We start from the raw sequence: 12,083 nt of genomic DNA, 5'->3' as shown, positions 1-12,083 counted from the left end.
AGCCACCCAGGTGCCCCCAGAGCTCTTTTAGTCTTGTACTCTTTGTACATACCCCATTAGTACCTTATTTTGAGGTTTTCTGTTTATGAATAGCCTACACTATACAATTTAGAATTGTTTTCTAGTTGTATGCTATGCAGTATAAGACTATTCTGCTGATGAACCATTTCATATATATGTTTGTCTCTCCAACCAGCAAATACTATTCTGTGGACACTAATGATGTCTTACAACATTTTACATCTACTTTTGAGCACTAAATACAGAGGCACAAAGAAGACCGGGGTTAATTCAAACTATATAGACTACACATATTGACCATCTCATCTATTTCTTGGATTTGCATGTGTGCTTTTTTTTTTCTCATTTTAGAATTTTCTAGGCTATTAGTACAAAACATTGTATACTGATTCTTTGCCTTTACCTGTGCACAACGACAAAGGCTTCGGGGGTCCAGGAAAGAAAAGATGTATAAAGATAACACCCTTGGAAGCTTGGTAGTAAAATCCAGAGCTTCTGTTGGAATTTTTTCTTGAAGCTTTCGACAGCAGAACTTTTGCTGTGACAGGGAGCAACGTTCTAACAGGCCTGTCAAGATTCTTCTCCGTTGAGAGTCTGTCCATTTATCAAACTGGAAAAAAGAAAGAAAAGAAAAAAAGAAAAAAGAAAGAAAAAACTGTGCAGTTTCAGTCTGATACCAGAGATTCATTACAGGAAGGGATAAGAACAGCATAGAATTGAGTTTAATATTTTATTCCTAATGAATAGCATGTATATCTTCCCCTAATTAATAAATTTGATGTTTTGCCACTTACCTGTCCTTTCTCACATTTATACATGTGAGCATGTGCAAGATGTGAGTGTGTACACAGAAGTGCACTTGACCTCAGAACTTGTAGTTACATAAGGACAGTAAGTTGGGAGCTGGCCATATTCATAAACTGAGAAAATACATACTTAAAAATATAATTTCAGGGATGCCTGGGTTGCTCAGTCAGTTGGGCGTCTGCCTTTGGCTCAGGTCATGGTTCCAGGATCTTGGGATTGAGCCCCACAGGGGAGCCTCACTTTCCCTCTCCTTTTGCTGCTCCCTCTGCTTGTGCTCTCTCACTCTCTCTCTCTTCTCTGTCAAATAAATAATAAAATCTTTAAAAATGTGTGTGTGTGTGTGTGTATATATATATATATATATATATATATTTTTTTTTTTTTTTTTTTTTTTTCCCCAAGAGAAAGCACCTGGGCAGTCCCTCTTGGGCCAGAGTTTCCGTATTAGCTCATAAGTGCCAAACCAGAAACAAAGCTTTGCATTCACTATTGGAGATAAGGTATACTATGCAAATAGCCCTGAGAAGGGTTAAAGTCCCACTAATGTGTAAATGATTGATTGGAAAGAAAATGTTAATAGGAAGACCTGCGGGGGTGGGGGGGGGCGGGGGGGGGGTGGCGGGGGGGGGGGGCAGGGGGAAGTGCCAGAGACACGAAGTAGATGCCAGAGTAATCTGGGGCATGCCAAACAAAAACTTTGGTTACTTCACTATTTTCCCCAGAGATAACCCTAAATCAGTCCCAAGATCAATGACTGATCAAAGATAAGAATTCGAGGGCTGGCCAAAACCAAAAGAAAGGCTCTTATGGGAACACCTACCAATCGAATGAGCCACTTTATTGGAGGTCTAAACCTCTCTTTTTTTCCTTAACCCATTTTAGAGAAGAAAAATAGGAAAGTTTGGAGCGACCTGTATTTTGTATATTACTGCATTTCACATATAGATATTTTCTATGGTTGTCATAAGCTAGTGAGAATTTTATAAGGAACTTTAGTTGTAATCATAAAATACACTGACTACCTAACAAGGCATATAAAGCATGACAACTCAACTTCATTATAGTCATATGATGTATTTTTTTAATTGTCAAGAAGTCTTCTTGATCAAAACTATTCACTATTATAGATCTATTTCATGATCCAGGAATCTCAGTTTAGAAACTATAATTCGAGGGGGGATGTAGTGAGCAAGATGGAGTCCCTCATGTCAAGCAGTGACATAAGCACCCAAGGATGTTGCAGCTGAGACCAGATATCACCAAAACCAGCACAGACTGACAGTACTAAGAACTGATAATCAGTAAGGCTGGAGAACCTGGAAGAACCAAGAGATGATAATCACTAGAACCAGGAGAGTCTTGCAAGGCCCCAGACTGATTAAACTCCTTTATTTATTTATTTATTTTATTAAACTCCTTTAAACAAAGGATATCTACAGCAAACTGTCAGACTCTGCAGACACTGAGCCTTTCACTTCTGATGGTACTGACCAAAGGCCTTGCCTGATTGATCTTAAACATCACAGAGATTCTCCACTGCTTGAACATAATAAGCAGTATGAGCTGAGAGCTGACCTAGACTGGACCGAGGCCTTACCTCAATTGTGCATTCAGGGATTGACGTTGCATTTGGTTCATTAACTTCTTGCCCCTTGTTATAGCTTCTCTGTTGTGTGACTTTGTATGGTACTTTGTTTTGTGTGTTGTGTATGAAGCCAAGTTAAATGCACAGTGACATGTCATTGAGTTTGGAATCCTGACATTGTGGAAAGACACAACTCATGTAGGGGCCTTGATAGTGGGCTTGTGGCAGGGAAGAAAAACCCAAAACCTTAACGTACAAATAAATGAATAAAATCTATTCATGTGCGAGTGTTCCCTGATTCTCCTCTCCCTATTTCTGCACAATTCATATTTCCAGCTCTCACAATGGGGGGTTTTCTTTCCTTTTGGGATGGATTATTAGAATGAAGAGAGAAGCCAGAGCAGAATGACTTGGGCCAGGGGAAGAACCATGCCAGAGAAACCACACTGATCTATAAAATCAAGAGCCAAGGGGGAAGTGTGAAGAGAGAGAAAAGCAGTTAGGTTTCTGACTTGTTGGGAGTTTAGGGGTTCAGAATGCCATTGCCTCGACAGTAATTAGAGACTGTGAGAGAACTGAGGAACGAAGGAAGGTATTAAAAAGAAAGCCACAGTACAAAATGGAGTCACTTATGTTAAGGGCCCCATGTCAGCAAACGAAGATTTTTTTTTTTTAAAGATTTATTTATTTATTTGAGAGAGCGAGAATGAGAGAGAGAGAGTACATGAAAGGGGGGAGGGTCAGAGGGAGAAGCAGACTCCCTGCTGAGCAGGGAGCCTGATGTGGGACTCGATCCCGGGACTCCGGGATCATGACCTGAGCCGAAGGCAGTCGCTTAACCAACTGAGCCACCCAGGCACCCTCAGCAAACCAAGATTTAATACTAACCTAATTGTAATATTATATATCCCCCAGGAATATAACCTTTAACCAGTCAACATGGAATTTCCTGGATAGCACTAGGAAATTTACCAACAGACCCCTTCCATTCCCCTTAGGAAAGCAACCTTACCTAAAACAATGTGTTCTTTGCTAACAATTTCTGTTGTTAGGTTCTCTCTACCTTTCAAAACCTGTCCTTTTCTGTAGCTCAACAGAGCTCCTTTCTATTTGCTAGATAGGATGCTACCTGATTCACAAATTGATCAATAGAGTCAATTTAGTCTTTTAAATTACTCATTTGAATTTCTGTTGTTTAACAAAGGGAGACCTGATAAATACAAGAGTTTTAAACTGGTTCTGCTGTGATTTTTCTTCGAAACACGAAGTGAAAATTGGAATTCATTTTAAAATTACTTTTAGGCAGTGCTCTGTGGTTCTGTAGAAACTTGAGCTACATGGGGACCCAGGACAATTATGGTTACAAAAAAATTTTCATGTGATATTATCATCACTGTAAGAAATCAGAAATAACCAAAAATGCCTAACAATAGGGAATCAGCTATGTAAACTGTAATATCTCAACATGATAAGAGAAAGTATGGCATTACAGATTGATGGTGGGTTTGGGAATGAGGCCATTCGAAGTCTCATGTACAGTATTCTATTATTTCTAATACTCTTTACAAATAAATCACTAAATCCCAGCTCCACCATTAACAACTTCTCAATTTCCTCATTTATACATTAAGAATAATTGTATCTAAATTGTAGGGTTGTTATGAGGATTAAATAAAATAATATATGTATAAAATTCTTTTTTTTAAAGATTTTATTTATTTGACAGAGAAAGACACAGTGAGAGAGGGAACACAAGCAGAGGGAGTGGGAGAGGGAGAAGCAGGCTTCCCGCAGAGCAGGGAGCCCGATGTGGGGCTCGATGCGGGACTCGATCCCAGGACCCTGGAATTATGACCTGAGCCGAAGGCAGACACTTAACGGCTGAGCCACCCAGGCACCCCGCTATATGTATAAATTTCTTAATAAGGTGCACGCCTCATTGTAGACATGGTAGCTATCATTATAAAATATCAAAGTGATGTTAAGAATAAGTATGTGGGTTAAGTCAGTGTGAAAAGAATATATATGCAAACAATTAAATTAAAAAGCATAAGATTATCATGTCCGTGCATTGCCAAGGATGGGAAGCACATTTAGAATGACTGAGGTTAGCTTATCTACTTTCATTGCTGCCCACAAAAAAAGAATGAGCTCAGGTTGAAGAACAGTGATTTAAAATGAATATAAAAGAACCCTAGGATTATAAAATGATTAAGAAATCTATAAAAAAAACATTAAAACATTTTCCTCTAGAGATTAAAAAGATAATTACGTTGGTTTCTCATTTATTTCCCTGATTACCGTGGTCAAAAGGTAATTTATATCTGGCTTTGATAGGTGTTCTTTGCCTCGAGGGATTTTTCCTTTCTAACTGTGTTTGTTTAGGCTAATAGAAAATTAATTTGCATTCCTTGAATTCCTACCAATTGAAGGTGGGTTGATGACTCAGAAGAATGCTTCACAGTTGAGGAAAATCCCTTTGGAATTTAAAAGGTGCTAGGAATAATCCAAAAAGTAAATAATCCATGGAAGAGTTAACTGTCCAGGAATTCAATAATCTCCTACATCTCTCCCATCACCTTTCAAGTAAAAATAACCATAACATAGTAGCCAGGAATCCAAGATGTGAGATTTGGGGAGTAGCTAGGACCATTCTTCCATCCTGGTATCACTTATGGTACTTCCCTTTACAGTTAGTTCCTTTTTAAAAATATTATATTATATCAATTGTATTATGCTGTTATATCACAATTATGATATGATTATATTTTATAATTATTTTAATGCCTTTTTATAGGGCTTTCTGGACTCAATAGAACTGTGAAAATCCTATGTTTGGAGTAGTTGTTCCAAGGATTTTTACTGCAGTTGCAGGAAGTGAGGACAGTTGCTAGAGACTTCGGGTTCCACTCATCTCACTCCAACTGGCAAGGAAAAGTTCATAGCGAGTGAGGGACAAGATGAAGAGGAAGGCTTGTTATTGTTTGCTTATTGGTTATTTATCTCAATCTGGTTGAGTGTCTTTTTTTTTTAAGATTTTATTTATTTATTTGAGCGAGAGAGAGAAAGAGAGATTGATAATGAGTTGGGGAAGGGGCAGAGGAAGAAACAGGCTCCCTGCTGAGCAGGGAGCCAGATGCAGGACTTGATCCCAAGACCCTGGGGACATGACCTGAGCCAAAGGCAGACACTTAACCGACTGAGCCACCCAGGCGTCCCTCTGGTTGAATTTCTGAGTCCTATTATCAAAAAACTGACTTTCCCATTAAAGTATAAACATATTATTATTTAAAAGTTTCAAAAAGGTACATATACAATTAAACATGAAAATCCTCTGTAACTGCTCTTCCCCATCCAATCTCATTCCATCCTCCAGATGGACACTACGCACAATTTGATGCACAATTTGAAGTTTTTTTTTTTTTAAGATTTTATTTATTTATGTGACAGAGAGAGACACAGCGAGAGAGGGAACACAAGCAGGGGGAGTGGGAGAGGGAGAAGCAGGCTTCCCGCGGAGCAGGGAGCCCCACGCGGGGCTCGATCCTAACACTCTGGGATCATGACCTGAACTGAAGGCAGACGCTTAACGACTGAGCCACCCAGGTGCCCCCACAATTTTTTTTTTAAAGATTTTATTTATTTATTTGAGAGAGAGAAAATGAGAGATAGAGAGCATGAAAGGGAAGAGGGTCAGGGAAGAGGGTCAGAGGGAGAAGCAGACTCCCTGCCCAGCAGGGAGCCCGATGCGGGACTCGATCCCGGGACTCCAGGATCATGACCTGAGCCGAAGGCAGTCGCTTAACCAACTGAGCCACCCAGGCGCCCGCGCCCCCACAATTTAAAGTTATGCATTTCTATGCATTAGCGTACACACAGACCCATCAATAAGGAAACAGTTAAATAAATTAGAGTATACCCATCCTGTAGGATACTGTGCAGTAGTTTAAAAAATAAACAAAATATAGCCATAAATAACCTGATACGTAAAGAACCCAGAGCATATTGTTTTCTCATTCATTCATGGCATATTCATTTTTTTATTCATTCCTTCATCACAGCTATACCACGATCTATTTACTCAATTTATTACCGACACCATTTACAATACCAAAAAAAACAACAACAAAAAACCCAACTGCAATATTCTGAAACATGCCTTTTCATGTGCTATGTGACTATTTCTCTAGTACAGATAAATAGAAGTGGAGTTACAGGTTCAAAGGACATTTGTATTCAAAACTTTAATCAATCCTGTCAAATTGTCTTTTACAAGTCTTTACCATTTGACAGTCCCTCCAACTGTGTTTATGCATATCCTCCTACTCTCCAATAAATCCTTACTTACATAGGATATTACCTAGCTCCTCAATTTTGTCACATAGGCAAAAGGAGGGGTTGGGAATCTCATTGTTTTAATTTGTATTTCTCTAATTTTAGTGAAATAGATCATATTTTATATGTTTATTGGCCATTTATATATTTTTGTACATTTCTCATTCTTCTGTTAGCTCCTTATTCCAGAGGGGGGTTTGTATTTTTCTTATTGATTTGTAGGAACTCTTTATAATCCTAGATATTAATCTTCACCTATCATGCAACTTGCAAAATATTTTCTCCTGCTTCTCTTTTGAATTTTAGCTCTGGGGGCACCTGAGTGGCTCAGTTGGTTAAGCGACTGCCTTCGGCTCGGGTCATGATCCTGGAGTCCCGGGATCGAGTCCCACATCGGGCTTCCTGCTCAGCAGGGAGTCTGCTTCTCCCTCGGACCCTCCCCCCTCTCATGCTCTCTCTATCTCATTCTCTCTCTCAAATAAATAAATAAAATCTTAAAAAAATTTTGAATTTTAGCTCTGAGTATGGTTGTTGCCAGAAAATTAAAAGTAATGCCTTCTACTTTTTTCAAATAACACTATTATTCTTTTATATTTTATTTTTTTAAGATTTTATTTATTTTATTTGACAGAGAGAGAGAGAGAGAGAGAGACAGCGAGGGGGAGAGGGAGAGGGAGAAGCAGGCTCTCCGTTGAGTTGGGAGCCCAACTGGGGCTCGATCCCAGGACCCTGGGATCATGACCTGAGCTGAAGGCGGACGCTTAATTGACTGAGCCACCCAGGCACCCCTATACTTTATTTTTAAGTAGTCTCTATACCCAATGTGGGGATTGAACCCACAACCCTGAGATCAAGAAATGCATGCTCTACCAACAGAACCAGCCAGGCGCCCCCATTATTATTTCTGTTAACAACATAGAAGGAGAGAAAAAGTTTGAGATGCTTTCTTTTCAACTAAAATATTTCTGCTGTTGTACTGGGAGTTGTTTTTCTTAGAGGCAATTGCCTTTTCTAACAGGGATTGAAGGGCAGAGAAGATTTAAGAGATAAGGGATTAACTATTAGCATGGAACAGGAAGTAGAGGAGCTTTTCAGTTTCTCTTAATTATTTTGTTTGTTACTGTACAGACCATCAGACAAGACCATGTGCTAATGTATAAACAAAAATGACATTCTATGGCCAAATATCTTTTGGACTACCTATCATTGGATAGGTTTCATATTATACCTTACTTCATAATGTCCAGATTATTTTAAAAAATGACTTTACTTCTAATACAAGATTGAGCCTTCAACTGATACTTGATCCCTACAATGAATAGCCCAAGTAATGCTAAGTAAAAGAAGTTGTGTACTTATTTCTCCTTTCTTTTCTTGGAAATGTATTTCTTATGTTATCAACCTCTTATGGTGTTCCTGAAAATAAAAAAAAATCTAAAAACTAAAATGCGGGGGCGCCTGGGTGGCTCAGTCAGTTGAGTGTCTGCCTTCAGCTCGGTCATGATCCCCGGGTCCTGGGATCCAGCCCCGCCTGGGGCTCTTTGCTCAGCCGGCTGGGAGCTTGCTTCTCCCTCTCTCTCTGCCTGCCACTCCCCCTGCTTGTGCTTGTGCCATCTCTCTCTGTCAAATGAATAAATAAAATCTTTTTTTTAAAAAGATTTTATTTATTCATTTGAGACACAGAGATACAGAGAGAGAGAGCATGAGCAGTGGGAGAAGCAGAAAGAGAGGGAGAAGCAGACTCCCCGCTGAGCCAGGAGCCCGATGTGGGGCTCGATCCCAGGACCCTGGGATCACGACCTGAGCCGAAGGCAGACGTCCAACCATCTGAGCCACCCAGGCACCCCTAAATAAAATCTTAAAAAAATAAAAAATAATAAAAACTAAAATGAAGAGAGAAAATTAAATAAGGCAAATTGGAAATATGCCCCTTAAACAATTCATGTGGCTTTTGTGCTGGTATATAGACTACCATATGATATAATGAATTTAAGGAATAAATTTGTTGTGGGACAAAAGAGAAAAACCAATATCATTTATTCATTTAGAAAGCATTTATTAAATGCCTGGTAGTGTTAAAGAATGTGTAAGGAGCAAAATATAGAAGAACTATGTCTTTCCCTCTGTAAATTAGTCTATTGGAGAAGAGAGATAATTAGTGATCTTTGCAAATATATTTCTATTAGCTCTGGTAAAAGAAAAGAATAAGCAAGATCTTTAAAAAGTGTAAAGACCTTGAATTTTTTACAGGATGATATCAAAAATACTTAACAGCTGTTAATGCCACCAACCAATGAAAAGTTGGTCACCCCAAATACTGGCTGAACACTGGCCTTGGTTACATTACTTAGGGGTTTCCGCTGATAGTATGTGGAATGGTAGTGTAAAAACAGTCATTCTAAATAAGTTTCTTTTTAAGTTGTTGGTAACAGATATAAAGTTAGTCTAGAAATATAAATAGGATTTGAGAAAAACTCAGCTAGATTTTAAATTTTTGATATTTTTCATTTCTTAATTTTTATCTTATTTACTTTATAAAATTTTTTTAGATAATACAGTCACATGATTAAAAAAATCAAAAGGTACAAAAGGCTATTGAGCTAAAGGAGTCCCTTCCACCCTGTCCCAGACTCACAGTTCTCCCTGGGGGAAACCAATATTGCCCTTTTTTTTTGTGCATCCTTCCAGATATACTATGTATATAATTTTTTTAAAAATTTACTTAGGTAACAGATATCCTAGACTGGAGCTTGTAGGCCAGCACAAAAAAGAACTAGTGACCAACTAAGACAACCAAGAATATTAAGAAATAGTATTTTAGGGACACCTGGGTGACTTAGTCGTTAAGCGTCTGCCTTCAGCTCAGGTCATGATCCCAGGGTCCTGGGATTGAGCCCCGCATCGGGCTCCCTGCTCAGCCGGGAGCCTGCTTCTCTCTCTCCCTCTCCCACTCCCCCTGCTTGTGTTCCTGATCTCACTAACTCTCTCTCTGTAAAAAAAAAAAAACACAAAAAACTTAAAAAAAAATAGTATTTTCTATTAATCTTAGTGCAACGGACTGAATGTATCCCCCCAAAATTCATACGTTGAAACCTAACCCACAAGGTGATGGTACTAAGAGGGGGTTGCTTTGGGAGGGAATTAGGTCAAGAAGGTGAAGCCCTCATAAATGGGATTAGTGTCCTTATAGAAGAGACCCCAGAGAGCTCCCTCTCCCCCTCTGCTATGGGAGGACACAATGAAAAGACTGCCGTCTATGAACCAGAAAATGGGATCTCCCCAGACACCAAATCTGCCCATGCCTTGATCTTGGACTTCCCAGCCTCTATATATGAGAGATAAATTTCTGTTGCTTATAAGCCACCCAGTCGATGTGTATTTTGTTATAGAAGCCCAAACTTCTCGAAGACAGTTACTGAAACTCCTAGGAAAGGGGATCCTGTCCACTGTTATATTCCAGGTCAGAGATGTTCCCTTAAGGAAAAAGCGTTGACTATATGCTTTAAAGATGGGATATTTCAAGTTGATTACACATAACAAGAGTTAAAGAATCTAAGTATAGTCTTTTTAAATTTTTTAAAAGATTTTATTTATTTATTTGACAGAGAGAGACACAGCAAGAGAGGGAACACAAGCAGGGGGAGTGGGAGAGGGAGAAGCAGGCTTCCCGCCCAGCAGGGAGTCCAATGAGGCGCTCGATCCCAGGACCCTGGGTTCATGACCTGAGCCTAAGGCAGACGCTTAACGACTGAGCCACCCAGGCACCCCGGGCTTTCTTATTTTCTGATATGTGTATATGAGATTGTAAATTTTCTCTGAGTACAGCCACCCAGGCGCCCTATAGTTTTTTTTACAAAGTAATCCTGATTTCTTTTTAAACTAAGATATGGTTCACATGCCATAAAATTTGGCATTTTACATGTACAATTCAGTGGCTTTTAGAATAATCAGAAGGTTGTATAGCCATCACTGCTATCTAATTCCAGAACATTTTCGTTATCCCCCAGAAGAAACTTTATACCCATTACCATCAATTCCCTAGCCCCTGGAAACCACTAATCTATTTTGTGTCTCTATGGATTTGCCTATTCTGGACATTTCATACAAATGGGGTCATATGATATGCGGCCTCTGTGTCTGGTTTCTTTCATTTAGCGTATTATTTTTTAAAAAGATTTTATTCATTTATTTGAGAGAGAGAAAGAGAGAGCGCGTGCGTGCGCACACACACACGGGGGAGGGGCAGAGGCACAGGGAGAGGGAAAAACAGACTCCCTGCCGAGCAGGGAGCCCAAGGTGGGGCTCCAACCCAGGACCCTGAAACATTGACCTGAACCAAAGGCAGATGCTTAACTGACTGAGCCACCCAGGCCCCAGGACCCTGGGATCATGACCTGAACTAAAGGCAGACACTTAACCGACTGAGCCACCCAGGCGCCCCTCACTTAGCAGATTATTTTTAAGGTTCATCCATGTTATAGCATGTATCAGTACTTTATTTCTTTCTCTTACCTTTTAAAATTTTCTTACCACTTAAAAATTTTAGTAAAACATATGTAACATAAAATGTACCATTTTAGCCATTTTTAAGTGTACAGTTCAAGGGTGTTAAGTACATTCACACTATTGCACAACCATCCCCCCATCCACCTCCAGAACTTTCTCATCCTCTCAAACTGAAACTCTGTACCTATTAAATAATAATTCCACATCCCTTGGTAATCTCTATTCTACTTTCTGTCTCTATGAATTTGACCACTCTAGGTACCTCATGTAAATGGAATCATACAGTTGTTGTCCTTTTGTGTCTGGCTTATTTCACTTAGCATATTGCCTTCAGAGTTCATCAATATTGTAGCTTGTATCAGAATTTCCTTCCTTTTTAAGGCTGAATAATATTCCCTTGTATGGATAGACCACATTGTGTTTATCCATTCATCAGCTGATGGATCTTTGGGTGCTTACACTTTTTGACTATTATGATTAATGCTGCTATTAACATTCATGTACACATTTTTGCATGACCGTATATTTTCAATTCTCTTGGGTGGTAGAGACAGGTGGGGCCATAGAGGAATTTGATGAGTAGTTAACATAGCTCAGAGACTAATCATGCCCCAGAGAAGGACAATGATCACTGGGACTCTGTGTCTCCTTTGAGGAAAGGGTGAGGATGCTTTCAGTTGTATAGAGGATAGTTGTGTCTTGTTAAACAAAAGCATAAAGTTGTTACAGTTTTCCTTTGGAAATTTAAGTACAGGTAGAAGGGTGTGTAAGGTTGCTAAGCAGCCCAATGGATGAACTGTGCTAGTTACCAAGCTGCCATCTCAGATCC

The 12,083-nt window shown here is 39.3% G+C and overlaps 1 protein-coding gene across 8 annotated transcripts in view; it reads right to left on the bottom strand.

Annotated features, from left to right (window-relative positions):
- Positions 1 to 12,083, bottom strand: part of FBXO16 (F-box protein 16) — a 61,739-nt gene that overhangs the window by 33,130 nt on the left and 16,526 nt on the right. For all 8 annotated transcript variants that reach the window (XR_003521085.2, XM_027600569.2, XM_027600568.2 and 5 more), the window contains exon 4: positions 425 to 631. Coding sequence is in view for 7 of the 8 variants with exons in the window: in XM_027600569.2 (XP_027456370.1) it covers positions 425 to 631 (207 nt within the window). In the remaining variant the exon portion in view is untranslated. The remainder of the gene's footprint in view (positions 1 to 424; positions 632 to 12,083) is intronic.

Source organism: Zalophus californianus, chromosome 2 (genome assembly GCF_009762305.2).
Source record: "Zalophus californianus isolate mZalCal1 chromosome 2, mZalCal1.pri.v2, whole genome shotgun sequence".
NCBI lineage: Eukaryota > Metazoa > Chordata > Mammalia > Carnivora > Otariidae > Zalophus > Zalophus californianus.
Note: the sequence above shows the minus strand (reverse complement) of the source record. Positions and strands in the feature narration are given on the sequence as shown.